Source organism: Hypomesus transpacificus, chromosome 21, assembly GCF_021917145.1.
Source record: "Hypomesus transpacificus isolate Combined female chromosome 21, fHypTra1, whole genome shotgun sequence".
In the NCBI taxonomy this organism is placed as follows: domain Eukaryota; kingdom Metazoa; phylum Chordata; class Actinopteri; order Osmeriformes; family Osmeridae; genus Hypomesus; species Hypomesus transpacificus.
Window position 1 is genome coordinate 8,325,706 of NC_061080.1, and position 21,711 is coordinate 8,347,416.

General features: G+C 39.9%; 1 protein-coding gene across 2 annotated transcripts; it reads right to left on the reverse strand.

Moving 5' to 3' along the window:
- Positions 1–1,391: 1,391 nt before the first annotated feature.
- Positions 1,392–21,486, reverse strand: capn2b (calpain 2, (m/II) large subunit b). 2 transcript variants are annotated; one of them, XM_047043462.1, is made up of 21 exons: positions 21,156–21,486; positions 20,405–20,474; positions 15,112–15,230; positions 14,736–14,869; positions 14,355–14,523; positions 7,996–8,079; positions 7,577–7,662; positions 7,309–7,377; positions 6,945–7,105; positions 5,681–5,850; positions 5,542–5,553; positions 5,015–5,226; positions 4,726–4,762; positions 4,504–4,569; positions 4,087–4,144; positions 3,923–3,987; positions 3,629–3,697; positions 3,084–3,162; positions 2,665–2,781; positions 2,210–2,268; positions 1,392–2,105 (listed from the first exon to the last, which is right to left on the reverse strand). In XM_047043462.1, the coding sequence occupies exons 1-21, from the start codon at positions 21,390–21,392 to the stop codon at positions 2,082–2,084; spliced, it is 2,097 nt and encodes a 698-aa protein (XP_046899418.1). In that variant the 5' UTR covers positions 21,393–21,486; the 3' UTR covers positions 1,392–2,081. The 2 variants fall into 2 exon arrangements, with proteins under 2 accessions (XP_046899418.1, XP_046899417.1); XM_047043461.1 differs by having other exon boundaries at positions 3,629–3,700.
- Between the last annotated feature and the right edge of the window lie 225 nt (positions 21,487–21,711).

Consider the following 21,711-nt stretch of genomic DNA (forward strand, 5'->3'; position numbering starts at 1 on the left):
GGCCTATATTTAAATAATATTAGTCTTGCCTTCAGAAGCTTTTGTTACACACCCATTATTCTTTTTTTGATCGTGTCATCAAGCCAGACTGCTTTTGTGGGACAATGAAGGTCCTCAGTGACTCTGTTTCACCCCCACTTACATCTGATGGAAACGTCTTGTAGCCTATATGGTTCTGCGAATATTCCCCTTTCAAAGGTAGTGTAGGTAGGTAAATAGTGTCAGTACTGTATGCGGGGAGTCAGATGGCTGAGCGGTGAGGGAGTCGATCTAGTAATCCGAAGGTTGCCGGATCGATTCCCCGCCGTGCCAAATGACGCTGTGTCCTTGGGCAAGGCACTTCACCCTACTTGCCTCAGGGGAATGTCCCTGTACTTACTGTAAGTCGCTCTGGATAAGAGTGTCTGCTAAATGGCTAAATGTAAAATGTAAATTCAAGGCAGTGTGAATTTCGCGGCATTTCGTTTGAATATAAAGTTGACAGTAAGCTATGGTAAGTCTGCATTACGGAAGATTTCGGTTACCAAAATAACTATTAAGCTTTCTTTGCCTGGCGAGAACAACGACGGAGCTGTTCATGTTAACAGTTTATTTTATTCGATACAATGCGTAAAAAAAAAGCAACATATGTGATGAGTTCCATCTAGAATAGCCCTATATTTAGTCCTATAGCCTAGGCTATATAATTTTTTTTTTTTTTTTAAGTTAAGGAATACTATACAATGACAGAATACATTTCCGTTAAGTTTGCATCATGTGTCTGATTCTTATCGGACTTGTACCCCATTCTGCTCATAGATTCTGCAACTGCAATGCCTTAGCACACACGCTCATAACCATATAAATCTATGCTCGCGACTGGTTGTCGCAAAGTATGACGTGTACAGCTAGTTGCAAGCGTGCACGAGGTCTCGGCGCTAGGGAAAAAAAGAGCCACTGTTTAAAGCTAGACCGGAAGACACGGAAGTGGAAAGATGGCCACCTCCAGTCTCGCGCTCTCGCTTGCCTCACTGCGCACTTTTCATAGAAATGAATGGGGACGCCATCTTGGAAGACAAAAGTAGCTTACTCTAGTTATATTAACTCTAGAGCTGTGTCTACTACCGTGCACTTGTGCACTGACTTTCAGTGCTTAGGGCGCTTCACTCACAAAACCAGAAGAATTCAGTGCACTGAAAGTACCCGGATGGCGCACTGCAAACGGTCCAAAAAAACAGTGTACAACGATGGACACTACTCGCCCTAAACAGGCACCATCTTGGCTACGTAGCGGAAAAGGAGGAGCCCTTTCGGCAGCTTTTTCCACTTGAGTGGAGAAGCGCGTTCATTTTGGCAGGTTTTGTGGGTGTGGCGAGCAGATTTGCGTCCGTCACTTCCACCAAGTGTTTAACGTAAGTGTTCCATTTGAGACAGCATTTATCAGCGACAGAGTGCACTGAATATGTAAGTGCACTGTTTTGCAGGGCACTGTATTGCAGTGTACTTCATAAAGTGCGCAGTAGTAGACACAGCCTATGATCAAACCAGATCCTCGTCTGGCAATCAGCGCCCATTAGTGTTAATTAGTGCTCCGTTAAAAGACGGAAAAAATTGCCTGCATGTTACTGCCACCATGGGTGATTCGAGGAAAATAAAAATAAAAAGTTCAGCGAACAGGAGCTACACCCACTTTCCCTTATACCCTCCCAGTAGCGGTAATCTGCATTTTACTCAAGTGCGCTGCCTTTGTAAATACAGTGTCATGTCTTTACCCGCTATTTCACAACTGAAATGGGCGCAATCCTGTTAGTAAATGAGGCCCTGAGTGTCTAAGACGTAAAACATATTACACATCTGACAAAACACAAAGTTTTGCCATTAAAAAAAGGTACAGAACAAATTGAGATTGGTACTTTTGTCGTAGACGACATGAACTATAACAGGAATAAGTAATGTTTTCAAAAAACAACTTAACAAACCATGCAACATTTTAATAAAATCCAAAACAATGTGAAATAACAGGTGTCATGTGTTACCAATCTATTTGGGTGTTTAACACTTGTTCTTTAGCTTCCCGTCTTTCCGGGTGGTTTAAGGGTCTTCTAGATCATTGAAAAGTTAAGCCACTGTAAATAAAAAACAAACACACACTTCTGTAACTGTCTATCGCCCTCCATTGCACACAAGGAAATACAACAAAAAAAAATCATTGAGAAATGTTTTCACTGACCTGTTGGAAGTCAAGCTCTATGAAGCCAGTCTCATGTGCATCTATCTTCTTAAAGACTCCTGTGTTATAAAGAGTCATTTATTAAATACAATATTTTTATTCAACATGACGCCATGCTGAATTTGACGCAGAAATGTGCTACATTTCCATTCTAACTGAATGGCCACATTGAGCAATGTTGTTTGCCCTGTTGGCAGCAGTATTTCCACATAATTCTGATGCCAGTGAAGAGACCAGAGTTTAAATGTAAACATTCAGTGATTAAGATGTTCTCCATGTTATTCGAGACAGATCACAGTTTGAATCTGTACACACCACCAGAACAAATGTTATGGATAAATCCAAATGTATCCATATGCATATTTTAATTGATTAAATAATCTAAAATCAATTATTCAATAAGAACATACACTCTTACAAAAGTCCTACATGTAAAATAAATACAATTTACTTACTGAACATCATTTCCAGGCGCATGAGGCATGCCACAAAGTTGTCAAAGTCAATGGTCATGTCTGGTTCAGCATAGCGAGCTACCAGAAGCTGGTAAATGGGGTTATTCAGGGTAAAACCTGGAAAGGACCAAAACAAATCTTAGATTTTTGGAAAATTGTCACAAGTGAGAAAGTCGTGTATAAATACTCATTCTGTCAGCATAGCTCTTTACTAGTGCTCAAAGCATCCACAAATCAACACACAACAGATGTCAGTTTTCCAGAATAATTACTATACCTATCAACAAATGCCAACAATCCACTAAATTTTGACTTTGACCAGTTGCAGTACATTTTGAAAGTATGTTGAAAGTTGTCTAACCATCTACTGACCCCTCAAAACAAAATGTGTTTATAGTAGAGAGTGCCGGAAAACACACCTGCTTCCTTCAAGGCGATACGCATCTCGGGTGAACTCATGGTGCCTGAGTTGTCCATGTCATTCTTTTTATAGATACCCTGCACGGAGCATAAAGAGTAATACATGAATTAGTCAATCGGTCATCCTATTATGACTCTCTTGGCCTCTTATTACAGTATTTAATAAATCATTAAAACTGAATGATGTAACCTACTTCGGAAAAATATGAAAATGCACCATAGAAAATGCATAATAGTTTTTTCCCATATATATTGTTAGCATGGTGCAGTTTTTTGTTTTTGTTTTTACTTTCAATGTGCCATCTACTATTGAATGAACAACAATCATGGGCTTGTTTATTTTTGTGCTGCAGTCATTTTAAGGTCACCACTGCACTCTCTCCTGGTTCGTCCTTACTGGGGCTTGGGAACCAAATGTCACAGGCTTCATTTATATATCATGTGCATCTCTGGTGTCTGTCCCTTCAGGCTATACTCACTGGTGTTTGATTGTTAAAGAATGGGCCTGAAATACAATGTACCAACTGATGGCCAGCTAGCTTACCAGGTATTTCTGCACCTTTTTCCAAAGAGTTGCAAACTCCCCCAGACCCAGCTTTCCATTTCCACTGTCCTTCTGTCATATTAAGGCTGATTCCGAACCGATTAGAGAAGGTAATAATTGTACAGTTTAAAGTTAAATGTTTTCATAAAGGCTGACCCATAATAATGGGTCCAGTATCATGTGAGCCCTTAAATATAAGGGCTCACATGATACTGGACAAAAAGAGATAGGCCATTTCATAAATATATTTTGCATGACTTTTCATTCTGACTATAGCAAACACAGAAAGGATACGTCCATGAGATTCACCATGACTCGGCAGGTTTCGAGACTAAAGCCGTCTGTTTTAATGTCAGTTCCTGCAAGAAACAAAGCCAGATGTTGATCGTAGAAGTTATAAGTTGTCATTTCCATTTAGCCTGAAAACGTATACATGTCTGCATAGAACCTTCACTTACGTTTGGCAACAATCTTATTCAGAATAGTTAGCAGCTCCGTTGCAGAGATCTCCATGTCCTATGAAATATATCATCAATTAAACAAAGGAAAAAGGTCAAACCAGCAAGCTCAAGATTTAGCTTATGAAGTAGGCATTGCCTGCATGAGCACTTTACAGAGATTTTAGTACATTTGCAGGTTCGTGTTATTACACAAACAATAGGGGTATGTATGTGGTGTGTCCGTATGGATATGATCACAGTTTAATAAGATTTGGTTTGGAAGAGATGACAGTAAAATACATGTGATATTGTTTGTAAAATTATATTATTCTGCTGGAAGAGATATGGAACTGGCCCCTTCTCTTCCCCTTTCTATTTACTTTCTTTTAGTATTGCCAAATGTTAATACTTTACTCTTCATGATATGAAACATACTTTTCCAGCCAGCTTCGTAAACAACCCTCTAAACCCAGAATCCACCTCAGCATCAGACACAACATCCTGAAACACACACAAATAAAATCAGTTCTCAATCATCTTCAGTTCTTACACATTTGACACATGCAATACGAGGTCCCAAGCTAGTTAGGAATTTTCCTGCACCAAGGATCTCCAATTTAAATCACACCTATATCTTGACTATGGTAGTGTACTTACGTCATCCAATACTGCTTCCACAGGATCATCACAGGGTCTAGGGAAAAATTTGAGATATACAAGTTTATTTCTCATCTTGAATAAAAAAGATTCTAATAATTCCAATGTAATCTCATGAAGCAGATTATGGACCGTGCAGGTAAACACCTACAATGCAACAACCCACTCGGTATGGAGCAACACATTTCCCCATGTCTTTTTTAAGCACATACACACAGCACCTTTTAACATTTTGCAAATTTTTCGCAAATGATCAAATCACATGCAAGAGTGAAACTACGAGCATTACATTGTCTCTGTCTGCTTCTCGGAAAAGACGCGGATGCAGAAGTCACCGTTCAGGTGCGGATCGTAGGTCGAGGGGACGATGAGGTACTCCCCGGGGGGCAGCTTGAATCGTGTGCTGACCTCTCGCAGGTTGATGAAAGTTTCTGACCGAGCCTTCTGAGCGTGTGTCAGGAAGTAGTTTTTATCCAGGTGAACCTCCCTCTGGCCATGAAACTGACAGGATACTAAACCAATCAGTAACGATGCATATTGAACACAATGGAATGAAAGTTGAATCCTTCATATCAAAGGAGTTTTATGTATCTATTAAAACTGTCGGTAAAACAGATATTTGACTTTTGCACTTGTTCAGACAGTGACACAGCATTCAAGGAAGTAAACAGTTTAACCAAGAACAGGGTTAGGCAAAGTACCACATTTGAGAGACCGGTCATTGAGCGCCTCCTCTGACCAAGTGAGAAGAATGTGTCATGTAGTGCTGACAAGATCAGCATACTGTAACTATGCCATCTCTGGTCTATTCCTCACCTGTGCTGGAACCTAAGGAAATCAAACACAACGAACATTTAAATTAGTTATCAGATCCATAGTTATCAGTACTTAGTCATCAGTCATAATTTACATGATTAGAGAGTAGCTTTAATAGTCTGCTGAACAATGATCTCACCTCATAAATGGCAAAACCAATGGTGTGCATGTCCTCGCCTACTTTCCTCAATTTGCGACGATTTTTCTGGATGAGGCCAACTACAAAACTGCAGCCTACATCGTTGTCATCTGGGTCATCATCTTCCTCGTCCAGCCTGATCACAAACTGAGGGTTCATCCAGAAGGTGTCTGTGGTAGAAATGTTTTCAATTGATTATATTTATTACTTAGTTTACTTAATTAATCCTCGGAGGGAAATGTAATCGTCATAGTACATCAGATACATTATGTACCTATTCTCTTGTAATGTAAACACAAAAATATTCATACACAAACATTATCAACACCACCGCGTGCAAACAGCAAAGCGATCAGAACAAAAGACACTTCCCCAGTTCAATAGCATCCATGTATAAATACAAGTGCTGTCAGTTAAACGCGTTATTAACGGCGTTAACGCAAACCTAAATTAACAGCGTCAATTTTTTTTCCGCGCGATTAACGCTCTTTTTGACCTGGCAAACTTTGTAGTTTTTTTCACATTCTGTTGCAACAACCACTTACGTTAGAAAAACTACAATACCACACCGGATCTAGCTAGACCGGAAACAAAACAACAGGCACGCCACACACACTTGTTCGGACTTGCGAGCCGGCAAAAGAGTCGTCGCAGAGCCTGTTTACTGATATTAGACATTCTCTGGTAGTAGGCTAACATTACGTTTTGAGTTGATTGCCAGCGCCAGACGCCGAAATGGATGCCAATAAGATTCTGAATGGAAAGTTAACTTTTAAAAGGTTGCCAAATGGTTCCATTGACAAGACCAAAGTGATCAGTGTGTTCTGTTGTAGTAAACTGAGCTATCATCGCAGCACGTCGTGGAGTCTAAAATACAATTTTGATGGCCAAGCACACAGCTGATGCGAATTCTCCGCCCGCTCGTGAAATGCCAGGCGATTGCAATGTTGTTTTCAATTTAAAAAAAACATTTGCACGAAGCAATCCAAACCACTTTTCCATGTCGATAAGAGCATTAAAATTTGAAAAAAGACTGTATGAAAATTAAATCAAGGGACATTTAGAATAGATAAAAATGTGCCAGTATACATTTTTTACAAAACAACTTTGCAAAGAGTACTTCATGCAAACCAACTATTTGCCACAGTTAATTTATCAATAATTTCTAATTCTTCTGACTTAATCCTTTAACAATCGTAAGTATAAAAAACACAACAATCCTGTCGGTTCCTGTGTGATTTCTTTCACTGTCTCGAGTACTCACACGGATGGTTCCTGCAGCCCCCTGCCGTGGAGCCCTTCCTCCAGCTGCCGTTGTAGTTACACACACTCCAGTGCTTCACCGAGTCATCGGTGATGGTGTCCGGTGTCAGCGTGCAGATTTCTATACGAGAATAGTTCCTCAGGAACTCATTGAAAGACATCCTACATGGAGAAAAGCGGGAGTGTGATTAAGTGATCGAATCGATCAGTCATTGTGGTTAAGAAATGATAAAGTGACAGACAACTGAAAATTATGTCATCAGGATCATGGTTCTGTTTTAGAGTTTGATACACCAATTGGTATGTATAATTGGTGAAATACAGTAGTAATCCACTCTATTATCTAGAATAAAAAAGGAACATACCAGAATTCTCCATCTTCTGCTTTGATCACTGGACGCTCAGAGCCATCAACATAGTTCCACTCTGAAGAACTTCAGAGATATGACAGCATTTATTAAAATTCCCAGTTGAATATAGCAATGTGACACATACATCATATTCATGTATACCATCTACTATCTATTTACTTGCTGTGGATGCTTTTCTTTCTGTATATGTCAAAAAAATCTGTCAATGAACACACAATAGCATCTTAAATAGTAACGGTTGACTAGTTTTCTAGTGACCCACCCGTCACTCCATGCCCCAGTCCACTCCACCTGACCCCAGGGGTTACGCATCCTGATCAGCTTCTCCTTTCCTCCACGGTAGTTCACCTTAACATCAACACACACACACACCTCATCTATTCATCTATGCCCTGAGTTGCGATCCAGAAACACCTCACTACCAGAGTGACTACTACTCAGGGTTTCCCGCAGCACTTTTCAGTTAAGGCGACCACCTAAGCAACAAACGCCTGCCGCCTTAACTACGTCGTGAAAAAAAGCCCCCCCCCCCTCCCCCAGTCGGACTGCAAACCCCACCCTACCCCCACCCTACCAACTAACACATTTTCTGCGGGAAACCTTGGACATTGCTTGTAAAAAGGGCTATACAAATTAAATTTGACTTGATTTGACCCAGGCAGTTTGGATGCAGTGACTCACCTCAACAGCTCCTGTTAAGGAATAGGCGTGGCCCTTCACCAGCTTCTGGCGAGTGACAGCTTCCGAATCAGCAGCACTGGTAATCTGCACCACAAAATAAAAATAAACAACAAGATTCCACAACAACTGACGCTAAGATACTTAATTTACTTTACTAATGTGTATTGGTTATGCAAAACTATTAGCAGTGTTTCCCCTACCATTATATTACCTTGACCATAGAGAAAGGTAACCTTGAATGACTTATTTTGTGATCTGGCGCAACAAATAGATAGATATATCTATCTCTATCTATCTATATAGCGCCAGATCACAAAATAAGTCATTTAAGGTTACCTTTCCTATAAAACAGGTCTATAGCTTGCTCTTTTATTAAACAAACGAAATGGCCTTGTGTTATTTATCTTATTTACATGGCGGCATATATGGGCATCGCCACAATATAACAATATCACATCCCCTTCACTTAGAAAAAAAAAAAAATAGTTTGGACCCCCCCCCCACATTTGCAATAAAAATATTAGTGCATGACTGGTCTACTAGTTATTTCCATTGCTTCACAATCAAATCCGTTCCACTTTATCAGTAGGGGGAATACCCAATAGAAATCACTCCTAGTTTCCTACACAAACAGCCTCATCACGCTCGCAGATTCAACTCCCATACTCTTTGATCGAAGCATCGCGCTTGCAGCTAGCACTTCAGACATCTACTGTTCCACTGACGAGATGGACATAAGGAGGTTTTTTTTGAGGAAGAGGAAAGTAAGTTAGAGTTAGGGCTGCAACTAACGATTATTTTAATAATCGATTAATCTGTCGATTATTTTTTCGATTTATCGGATCAAAATACTAAAAAGCTTTAATTTCCAAACCTTAATTCAAAAGCAGAACTGAGTGCAAATTCACAGTGCAAAAAATCTTCAGAATGTGCGTAAACAGGCACACAATTCAGCAGGGACGTGCACACGCTATGGCTAAGGTTGCCCGGGCAACTGCCCGTTTGCCCTCCTCGAGTCAAAGTGCCCCTCCGAGGAAAATAAATAAATAATAGTGAATTTAAACAGCTGCAGAATTTCATGTTGACCTAGATTTAAAAAATCGCCACCTGAAACATTTCATAAAGTAGCCTTATTCACTTCCAATCGATAAGCCTATGGGCAACGAGAGTGGAAGTCACAAGGGGGAGGGGGGTATGCCCCCTACTCTGTTTACTCTGCGGTAGCTACTGCATGCGACCGCCACCTGAGCCTGCATTTTCTTGCATTTAAGAGACGGTCACGGTTTTATTCTGTGTCGATAAAAAACTGCTCTGATGTTGTCAGAAAAGGTGAATTTTAAGTTGTAGAAACGAACACTCATCATCAAGTTTTATGAAATCAATTAAAATCTTCAAAAATCCAGGCTCAGTTTGCCACGTTTAGCCTAAATAATCAGACGGCTAGCTTACCTACCAGACAACTAGCCCGTTATCACATGCACATTTTTTGGTAGGAAAACTAAGCGACATGTCTGCTGATGGTTAGTTTATAACATTTTGTTTTAATAAGAAGAATAAATGATGGATGTAATGCATTGCAAGAATTATCATCATTAGTAGGCAGTCTATTCTTTTTTTGCGGGGGGGGGGGGCACCCTTTTTTCAGGCCAGAGCAACTGCCTTTCAAAATTCCAGTGCACGTCCCTGCAATTTAAAAAATGTTATTAATATTAGCGTGTATTTAATGCTATTTTCCAAGATTTATTTGAGTTTTGTTTAAAACTTCATTGAAAATTGAAAGGTTGTGGAAGTAGGCCAGACTTTATTCGAATAATCTGGTGTATATTTAAGATTTGTTGACACAATTTAGAAAAAAGTTAAGATTTGCGAGGATTAAGCCATTTTCAAAGATGAGTGATTTTCTATCATTTTATTTGAAACTTCATTGAGAAAGTAAAGGCTGTGGACGTATACCACATATTGTTAAGATACTCTGGTGTCTGTTTGAGGTTTTATATTCCCAAAAATATTATAAAAGTCAACATTTTCAAAATAGTAAAGTCGGAGCAAATTAACAAATTAGCCGTTTCATCAATAAAATAAGCAAATTTTCAGCAACTACACTGCCCATTTATCGTTCAATTTTAATTCAGATTTACATGTACGTTTAGCTGAAATATGAATTGTAAAAACTTACAACAGTGGCGGTCAAAGGATTCTGTTCTCTTGTTGGTCACGGCAACCGCGCCCCCGCCACAAGCGGTTCTTAATATGGACCAATCACAGCCAAAGGATATCCGTAAAATGACGGACTGATGGACCGATAGTCAGGAAAATCAGGAAGTTCACGTAGAGCTCTCCGAGGGGTTCGGAGAGGGCACGGAGAGGGAGTTTCTTGGGGGGGGGGGGGGGGGGGGGGACCTCCCGGAAATGAGTCTCTGCAGGTTGGGACGTCTGCGATTGTGAGACGAATGTCGAATTTGAAACTAACTTCACCTCGCTCAATTAACACACTTTTTATTTAGTGTGAAATTCTCCCACACCTTGGATGACTTGGGTCGTACTGATGTCTCTGCCAACGTTAGGGTACTCAACAACGTCTCTCCAATGGCTGCTGCGCTGCGCGCTCAACTAAACTTTTTTTTTATACTCAAACATCTCCTCGACTTATTGAGTGGCGTAGGCTAATAATCACGCGACACAACAAATCGATAATGAAATTCGTTGCCAACGCTTTAAATCATCTTTTTTTTTTTTCAAGCAGCTAGAGTAGGCCTAGCCTACATATGTCTATGGCTAGACCTACTGTTAAGGCTTTTTATTGCCATAACAACCGTCAGCTAATCTGGAGTTAACGTTAGCTAACATGCTAGTTTTTCTAAATACTTTTTATTTAATTTTTTAAATCCTTTATTTCAGAAATGTCTTCCACATTAAACAAGGTTGCTCAACGTTGTAATTTTGGCAATTTGCATAATTTCATTGCAACATGTTAGTCTGTAACATGAAGGCAAAACAGATTCAACAATTAAAACCATATAATCTGAAATCTTATACCCTCAGGATGTTATCTAATGAGACAAGAGACACGTCCTTCTCTCCATATTAGTATGCTGCCCATGCATAATACATTGGGTATTGGTAAATACAGTATATGGCTGATACTTTTTGGGGCTGTGTCATTTAGGGAAACTGATTCAACCACTATGTATTTTCTGAAAGCTTGCATCCAAAGGATGTGATCTGTGGAAAAGACTCCAGGTTTGAACACACATTTGACAATTTCTGAACTGTCCAGTCATGCTTTAGGGAGATGCTCATTTATAATATAGCTTACATAATTATTAGGCTATTAAACCTATACCAATTGTGAATTTGATATGCTGATAACATGATTTACATCTCAGAAGTCTTCATATGAACAATACATTAAGCTTATCATCAATATGAAAGAATGCTCAATGGATCTCCATGTCTCCTGATATACAGTGCCCTCCAAAAGTATTGGAACAGTGAGGCGAATTCCTTTATTTTTGCTGTAGACTGAAAACATTTGGGCTTGACATCAAATAATGAACGTGAGACCAGAGATCAACGTTTCAGCTTTTATTTCCAGGTATTTACATCAGGATCTGATGCACAACTAAGAAAATATCACATTTTGTTTGAATCCACCCATTTGTCATGTGAGCAAAAGTATTGGAACAGATATACTTAAAACATATTTAAGTGAATAAGACTTAATATTTAGTTGCAAATCCTTTGCTTTCAATAACTGCAGCAAGTCTGTGACCCATTGACGTCACCAAACTTTTGCATTCTTCCTTTTTGATGCTTTCCCAGGCTTTCACTGCAGCCTCTTTCAGTTGTTGTTTGTTTTGTGGGGTTCCTCCCTTCAGTCTCCTCTTAAGCAGGTAAAATGCATGCTCTATAGGGTTTAAGTCTGGAGATTGACTTGGCCAGTCTAATACCTTCCATTTCTTGCCCCTGATGAACTCCTTTGTTGTTTTGGCAGTGTGTTTTGGGTCGTTATCTTGCTGCATGATGAAGGCTCTGCCAATCAGTTTGGTTGCATCTTTCCTTAAATTGGCAGACAAAATGTTTCTGTAGACTTCCGAGTTCATTTTGCTGCTGCCATCATGTGTTACATCCTCAATGAAGATTAATGAGCCCGTCCTAGAAGAAGCCATGCAAGCCCAAGCCATGACATTACCTCCACCGTGTTTCACAGATGAGCTTGTGTGTTTGGGATCATGAGCAGTTCCTTTCTTTCTCCAAACTTTAGCCTTTCCATCACTTTGGTAAAAGTTAATCTTTGTCTCATCAGTCCATAAAACTTTGTCCCAGAATTTTTGAGGTTCATCTCTGTACTTTTTGGCAAATTCCAGCCTGGCCTTCCTATTCTTCTTGCTAATGAGTGGTTTGCATCTTCTGGTGTAGCCCTTGTACTTTTGTTCATGAAGTCTTCTGCGAACAGTAGATAGTGATACCTTCACTCCTGCCATCTGGAGGTTGTTGCTGATCTCACTAACAGTTGTTTTAGGGTCTTTCTTTACAGCTCTCACAATGTTTCTGTCATCAACTGCTGATGTTTTCCTTGGTCTACCTGTTCGACGTCTGTTACTTAGTACACCAGTAGTTTTCTTCTTCTTCAGGACATTCCAAATGGTTGTACTGGCTATGGCCAATGTTTCTGCAATGGCTCTGATTGATTTTCCATCTTCTCTAAGACTCACAATTGCTTGTTTTTCACCCAAAAACAGCGCTCCGGTTTTCATGTTGTTTTCACCTCTGAATACAGTCTGCATAGACAAAACCTATCTTACCCAATCTGAACCTGAGTGTAGACATTCAGTGGTATTTATTGATTGAATAATGTATGTAATAGGACACACCTGGGCAACAAAACACACCTGTCAGTCATATGTTCCAATACTTTTGCTCACGTGACAAATGGGTGGGTTCGAACAAAAAGGTGATATTTTCTAATTTGTGCATCAGATCCTGATGTAAATACCTGGAAATAAAAGCTGAAACGTTGATCTCTGGTTTCACATTCATCGTTTGATGTCAAGCCCAAATGTTTTCAGTCTACAGCAAAAATAAAGGAATTGGCCTCACTGTTCCAATACTTTTGGAGGGCACTGTAGGTGGTTGAGATTAAGAGTGAGTCAGGGGCAGCATGCAGGGGCAGTGGAGACAGCTCTGTTGCTGAGGTGAGTGCTTAAATGTGACAGGTAGTTAGGGAGGTGTCCCATTGCGTATTGGGAAGTTTACTTTTCAAAATCTTTTAATGTGTTCTGAGATCTGCTTTTCCATCCCCCAAAATGGAAAAATGCACCAGAATGTGGGAAATTGCATCTACATCTTTAAAAAAATCTGGGGGAGAAACACCCAGACCCCCCCGCAAAATGTGTCCCCCCCACTCTCAAAATACTGCGGCATGTCATTTTTGTCTTTACATCAGTGGTTCCCAAAGTGGGGATCGCAAGATGATTTCCCGAAATCAAGGAACATTTTAAAACAATTAAAAATAGCATATTTTAGCCAACATGTTAACAAGTAAAAAATAGTAGTTAGATTAATGCATGCAAAGACACACACAAGACATTGGCTGATTTTGGATTTTAGTAGAGAGGGGAAACCTATGGCCGCGGGAACTAGGGGTGCTGAGGGTGCTGCAGCACCCCCTGACAGCACGAGACTTTAAAATAATATGACTTGAAAATCCGCCACCGCGGCACAGCCCCACAGTAGCGGACCGGCCATCGGGTGCACCGGGAGAAAAATAACGATGGAAAACCAGGCTAAGAAACGTAAGGATGGGTCTGAAAAATTACGAGACAAAAAGACATCACCTTCACTAGACAAGGTTTTACCAATTGAAAAACGGCTATGTTTATTTTATGCAAAGCTCAAAAACGATTTTGCGCTCAAATAAAGGCCCAAAAATTTGGCTTGCATGCTACGCGTGCTCGCATTAACTATCGAACTACCAAACTAGCATCACATCTAACACAGAATGTGCATGCATTAGCAGATTAGCTGTAGTGTCGTATACGGGGGCCGGTTCTGGATCAAAGTCCAGGCGCCTATATTTACTCCCACGTATATGTAAACCATCCCCGTGAATGCGGAGGTCGCGAGTCACTGGCACCATTACTTTAGGGGTGGGCTGAAATGTTTGGGAACCCTTGCTCTACATGGTCGGTCGGTCGCCCCCCCCAAAGCTGTAAACCTAGGGGAAACACTGATTAGGCACCTTTTTTACATCCATGTTTACAGTTTGCACTGCTGTGTCAAACAATATGTGCCTCAATTTTAGATATCACATTATATAATACACACACAGTTGGTGGGGTTATCAATCAAGGACGTACATCAATGGAACATCCGAGCAGAGCTCCAGCATCCAGAGCTTTCCTGATAATCTGGAACATGTTCGGGGGAGCTGACTTCAGATCGTAATTTTCAGCAATGCCCCCGGTAAAATCCTCAAAGCCCTCCGTGGTGGAGCCCCCAGACAAGGCCTCGTAGCAGCCATTCACCCTGTAGGCAACAACAGTTGTTCATCAGGAGATGTTTCAATCAATAGCATTAACTTGGAGAGGTGAATGCAATCAAGTGAAAGTATAGACATTCTGCACAATACTTTGTTGAGTTTTTGATTTTTGTCAGTATACTGTATGGTGGAGAAACTTAGGGCATCAGTTTCAAAAAACCTGTCTGTACTAAAAGTTTTGGGATTACAGTCCGCTCACTTGGCATAGGCCTTCTCCAACAGGGCGCTCCAGAACTCCGTCCCCTCAGCAGAGTGGACAAAGAGCAGCTCTCCATCTTTCACTGGCAGCCTGTCATCAATGACAACATCCACCCACTCGCCAAACTGCCAAAACTGCACGATATGGAGGTGTCAATTAGCCACATTGAAAACCTTTCAGCACTATAATATCCCGCATTTTAAACATTCAGTTCAGTGAATTTTCATAAAAACGTAAATTTATCAACAATAATAGAGTGGCCACAGACTGAAATGTATTTTTTCGGCCTACTTACATTTACTACTAAATTATCAATAAAAGTTAAATTGACTGTTTAGATCAGAAGCATAATCAGACAACAGCAAGGGACACAGACCTGAAAGTGAAAAATTCCAGCATAAGTGTCTCCAAAGCCCTGCCCGCTGGGAACCACTCTGGCCAAGACATCCTCATTAAGGGTCAAAGAGGCAATGGCAGCCAAAAGCCAACAGTCACCTGATCAAGGAAAATAAAAGATCAAAGATCAAAGATAAATAAACAAAAGGATTTCTGGGTATATTTGTGTACTAGTTTGAAAAATGGAAAGATCAAGAGCCCATAGATTTCCATTCGCACATTGACATCTTGACAATGCTTATAATTTGTGGGCCTGGGGGGGTATTCCAGGTAGCGGGTTTAACAAACTCTGAGATTAACCCTGAACTCTGAGTTGAATTACTCTAACATGGGAAACTCTGAAAATTTGGTTCCAGAAAAGCTGATATGAATTTGTTAACTCAACTCGGAGTACGGCAACTCTGAGTTTAGCGCGTGCATGAATACTACCAAAAGCCAACATCTATGGAGCTCCGATAATAGGATTCACCATGGCAACCGACAACAAAAAACATTGTCATACTTTACGACACTTTAAATATAAGTTTTATTTCGTGTTCAAGGTCAATCTGAGCACATATTACGGAAAAAAGCAACACGGCTGTATAGCCTTTAGCTACAATTGGCGTGGGAGACAATTGCTGCCGAGTCATTACTATTTGAATGCAATAGCCAGTTCGTACATTGAACATTTAACCCCACTGTCCGTTAATATCACAGGAGAAAAAGTGGTGGACTTAATAAAATAGCATATTCAATGTTGTATTACATATAAAAACATACTACGAACAGGTAATGCATATTTTGCTTATAGGCTATGCTTGTGATTGTAGCCTCGACGTCACCATGGTTTTAATCATATTCGACATGATACAAAGTTTAAATATCAATTGGTGGCTATTTCAACTTGTAGTAGCCTAGCAGTTTCCCTCAACAGAATGCTTTTTATCAAAGGATGATGATGATGATTAAGATGACGAAGAGACATTAATGACTGCAGCCGCAGAAATGGATGCAGAGAATTACTATGTGTGGTAGCTACAGGTAGTTCTCTCTCCATGTGCTTTTATTTACAGGCTTTTTTTGTAATTGTCAGTTACACTGATAATATGAGAATATTGAATATAAAAACGATTTGCACATTCTGACAACAGGGCATGCTGTATACAGTGAGATGTTCATTTAATGGCAGGTGAATTTGGCATGTGGAACAGTGAAATGTAGCTAATGTAATCTCATGTTACAAGTAAATTAGTTGTACAAACTGCACCTCGTGAAGAAAGTGCCAAAAACGGACCAAGAGATGGTGTGTAGGCCTACTTAGGGTAGAAGAATAAAGGCTAATTTCAAAAAAGATTTACTTTAACACCAGTTACGAGAGGATGCATGGTCACAGGTGATGTTAATTGTAGGAACAATAACCTATATGAATATTAATAGTAAAATTTTCTGAATTTCTATTTTGACCAAGAGATGGTGTCCTTAGGGCAGAAGAATAAAGGCTGACCTTGTAAGGCTATCAGACTGCCCCCACCTCTCATATGGTAAAATATGTAGTTACTGGATGGAGTCTCAACTTGATGGCTCTCACATCTCATTGTGTAACTTACTGTAGCATTGCTAGTCATGTTGATAAGTAAGGGTCAAGATTCTGGTGTGATTGTAGTTGTTCTTAAGGAATTGTGAAGCATTGTTCTGTGGATTATTGATCTCCTGAGACGTTCTCCTCAGCTCTAGCTTGTCCTACTCCTTCTTCCTCACTCTTGCTTTCTATCTCTGGTTTACAATAATCATGGTAGAGTTGGCATAAGAGTTAACCTTCATTGATATCATTAATTTGCAATATGATACAAATTATTTAACCTTAATTTAACCATTCTTGCTCTGATTTAACCCCAAAATTAAAATAGTCAAATAACTGTAATTCCATTGGTATTGGCATTATTTGGTTAATGTTAATACACTGCAGTTTCCCATCTTCCTTCAAACCATAGGGGAATTAGTTTTGGTTGTTTGGCCAATATTGACCCCCTACAATGTTGAAATAGATTTGCTGAAACACCAGTGTCAGGATGGTAGGCCTACATCATATTGTAGGAATCATATGAATCATGTAAATGGTATGAACAATAGCCAATAGAAATAGGCTGTGCTACTCATTGTGATTTCTATTTGTAGGCAATGAAGAAGACCAAATACAATTTCAATTATTTGTATTTATTTCAGTGCCCAAAGCATTTGGTCAATTCTGAGTGCATGTCCATGGCATGTAACACTAGCGACGAAGGCCTAAGGGCTGAGAATGTTGCTAAAATAAATTACAGATTGTGACGGGAAACGGTAACGTTAACTTAGGTATTCATCGGGGAATTAAAGCACATCAAATCGCATTCTTAAAATCGTCTCCCAGCGTATAACTAAGCAAATAAAATTTTGTTCGAGATCGCTCGGCTGAACCAGGAAATGATGGCGTGTCTGCCAAAGCTATCGGGCTCATAAAGTGGGAGGGGATCGGTAGAAACGCAGAGTTTGGCATGGAAAACCTGCTAGCGACCAGGTTAGTTTTACGGAGTAAGTTACCATGGAAACTTACCAAAAGGTTTCGTTACCTCTCTTTCTGGAACGTGGAACTCGGAGTATGCCTCTTTTCGGGGTTAAACAACTCAAAGTTTTCACTAAACCCGCTACCTGGAATACCCCCCTGGTGACCAAGATAGCGATAGCACAAGGTTTTGTGATCACAAGACTTATGCCAGATATCCAGACCCACATCTCTGGTGTACTAGAGACAAAATTAAAGATTATTCAGATCATCACTATACCTCTCAAGTTTAAAGGGGCAATTGACTGCAAAACCGATTTTACCTTGTCATAGTTGAATAACGACAGTTCGGTGGGTAAACTGAACATACCGTGAATATCAAAGTCCAATGACACCTCTTTCCTATTCAAATCTCAAAAAGAAAAAATTTGGCTAGCTTTTCAACAAAGCTACCAGTCCTACGTAGGACCGGTGATCGCCCTCTTATTGGCTCTGGTCTGTATCTTTGTCACGCCCCAGAATTTACATCCAGACCAGCCCAACTTAAGCGTCTATCTCCGATACTAGTTTAGCTGCGCGCTGCTCTGTGTATGCTACTTATAAGGAATTACAAAGAAGAACGTTTTGAATTTTAACAAGGATATTGAAAATGGACCACGGCTGTACAGGGAAGGCTAACACTCACAGTCTTCCCAAGGAGCCAAACATTCAACAGGCATGGCTGCTGTTGTCTATGAGAAGATCCCTGCGAAGTTCGACACTCAATCATTCATTTGCTCTGAACATTTTACCCAAGACAGTTTTGACAACCTTGGACAATTTCAAGCAGGATTTGTTAGGAAGCACCTGGAAAGAGGTGCTGTTCCGACCGTATGCTCATTGCAACCGCAAGCTATAAGGACAGTATGATGTTGTGCTAACAGTTATTAGCAATGCTAACGTTTCCTGTATATAGCATACCAGGTAGAATGCTAAATACGTTTCTACACACATCAAATGACTCAAGCTAGACTAGCTGTAGTAGGCATTAGAAGGGAAGCTTCCGAAAAAATAGCCAGAAAACGAACAGCAGTCTGGCTTATTGCTAACGCCTGTCTAGATAATCTATTTGAAAGAACTGGAGAAAGGCAGGTTATAGATACAGGATACGTTAGCATTGCTAGTAACTGTTACTAGTAACACCTAGACTGTACTAAACAAGTTTAGCTTGCTAGTTAACGCAAGAGCATAGGTAGAATGTGTGATAATTTAGCCTAGTTTATTGGCAATGGGGCTAACGCTGATTCATGTTCCTGACTGTGTTTCATTCAAATAAATAACCTGTGTAATGAAAATCTACAATTCATGATGCATGTTTGTCCAGATCTTTGTCATGTTATTTTACAGCAAGATATCTAGAGCTAGCCTAGCTAGCTAACTGAAGCCGAGTAGAATCACGATATGGTTTGGTTGTTAAGCTGTAGCCAAACGTTCTACCCACCTAAATCAATCCAGTTTGCTTCAACAACAGAAGTGGAAACAAGTAATGTTATCATTTCAAATGATATATAGTCAATCTGTTGAAAACAGTGTTGTGTAGACACAATAGATTTATTTGCGCGTTTTTATTTCAAGTCTCCAACTTCGGTGTTTCAGCGAGTGCTGCTGTTGCGTTTTTGCTCCCAGCTTCACTCGTTGATAACCAACCAATCAGCGCGCAGCTTATCTAAATATTAATGAGCATACCATAAAAGGAGAAAAGCTAGTGTTTTTTTTCCGGGAACATTTCAGAGGATTTGTCAGAGGGAACAGCACCCGGGCCATTTTCGACCCAACCAATGTTACATACCCTATTCGGAGACCTTAAGGAACAGTGTGAAATACCCAAAAAACCCAGTCAATTGCCCCTTTAACTAAGCAAGTATTTGCCACTGTAAAATCCTAACCCTAACAGTGACCACATCAATCTACAAAACTTTGAATGAGGACTAACAAGCAAATATGTGTATATTGTTGGAACGGTTTTGAGCTGGATATTTAACTTGTGAAAACGCAAGTTGTCTCTTCATAAAACAACAAACAGTAGAGTTCTTCATTGCATTCAAATTTTCAGCAACTTGCTCTTCAGAATAATTAAGTAAAAATTAAAAATTAAAATAACACAGGCATGCAATAATGTTCTTTCTTCTTCTATGCTTAAAACCAACTGAACAAAAAATATTGTGTGGTTTAACTGAGGCACGCATATGGTGAGTCATCAGCCACTTCCTTGAATTCTGTAGGAGATGAATTTTGTGTGTGTGTGTGTGCGTGCATGTGCGGGTGTGTCACCTTGCTCAGGGCTCATCAGATAATAACATTACATTTTGCCAAAATAACTTCACTTCACAACTCCCACTTGAGCAAGTTTTCGAAACATGAGGCACCTTTTAGACTCAGGGATAAACAATGGGCAAGCCCCTTCTTGTAATTTGAGGTTAGGATCAAATTTCAGTTGCATTTTTGCACAACCAGACAAAACTTAACCCAAGTACCCAACCTAACCCTTGCCTACTGAACACATAGCATGGGAATATTTTTTGAAGGTGAAGATGGTTTGTATCATATCTTTGGCATAAGAATTGATCCTAAAATAAACCGTGTTGGGGTCACAGAGAAGGGCTTATAAAATGCAAGAGAGCTGCTACCCAAATGGGTTTTTATGCAAGCTTTTCAAGTTAAGAATGTACAGTAAAAATGCCCTTGTGGTGAAGCAAGAGCAAGCTAATGTTACCTAGAGCTCCTTGACAGATATCCGTTCTGGTGGCACCTCCAACAATGAACTCTGGACGTGAACACAACTCCTGGAAAAAGTTTTTACAGTCACAAGAAAGTAATAGACAATTCCCCCTCTCTCTGTCCTTCTCTATTGGATTTACATGTTAACAATCATGTACTGTATTTGGTGGAAACTTTGTTTGTATAAAACTTTACATAATGCTGTTTCACTTGCCTCATACATTTGGTCAAGTTTTCCCAAATAATTATGCAATTTGCAGTCAATACCTTAGTTGTATACCGCCACCTTGTGGAAAGGACTTATACCTACAGATACAGTACTTTGCTATACTAGCAGGGACTTCAATATAAACGTTTACTAAATAGAATCCACAAGCTACAGTACTCATTTTTACATGATGTCACCAAAAATATATAAACACATAAATAATAATAATCAGGGCAACCATCAGAAACAATTTACCAAAATTGAGTGTTTGATTACTGCACACTTAAAGTAGGCTAAAGTAAGTCACAATAGGGACTCTCAAAGAAGACTTAACTTAAACAGATCCTACCATTTCACAATTCATCAAGGCTTCGTTTTCTCATTAGTTACTCAATCCTTTACGGATCTTAGCTACGTGACATGGAGATGCGTAATACGCGATAACTTTATGATCCAACAACCATCCCAACAGCAAACAAATCATGTGCATTAATAAATAAAGACTCACAATTGTAAGCATAACTTCACAGGTACTTACTGTAGGCCTTTTCCATACCACTCCTCTAGTTTTAGACGAGCTAGGACCGAGTTCTTTAAAACCCAACGATTCGGGTGCGGCTGGAAAAGTTGGATCCGAAAATAGTCCACCTTGACTCAAACATTGGGCTCTGAGCGTTTCAAAGTCCTGATTAAGGTATTTCACAGCATTGGCGTTAGTGCCAAATCCTGCGGCCAGTGCCCTTTTTTTGGCAAGGGTAGACGCTACACCAGACATTTTTGGTGAAATGCTGTTCAACACTATCACCAAAAATGTATAGACGTTAAAGTTGCATGGAAACTTTTAAGCTGTGATTGTCCGTCTCCGCCCCACATCCAGGCGTGGCCTGTTTGATAAAAGTTGCTGCGTGTTTTCACCAAAGCGACAAGGAAGACGAAACGATCGCTAAAGCATATCACTTATGTTCTGTAAACCTGTTCATAATGACCTTAAACCACAATTTGTATTGCATTTAATGCAAAGTTTCCAATGCAAAGTAAGGAATGTTGCAAAATATAGGCGTTTACATATAACAGTCCAACAGATCATTCTTTTT

What these genes read in the sequence shown, in the direction of transcription:
- capn2b (XM_047043461.1), bottom strand. Translation starts at nt 21,392, where the DNA reads ATGTCTGGTGTAGCGTCTACCCTTGCCAAAAAAAGGGCACTGGCCGCA. An exon ending in GGGCTGCAGGAACCATCCGT is followed by an intron (nt 5,851 to 6,944) that starts GTGAGTACTCGA and finishes TTTCTACCACAG; the next exon opens with ACACCTTCTGGATGAACCCT. An exon ending in TAGAGCTTGACTTCCAACAG is followed by an intron (nt 2,106 to 2,209) that starts GTCAGTGAAAAC and finishes TTTTATTTACAG; the next exon opens with TGGCTTAACTTTTCAATGAT.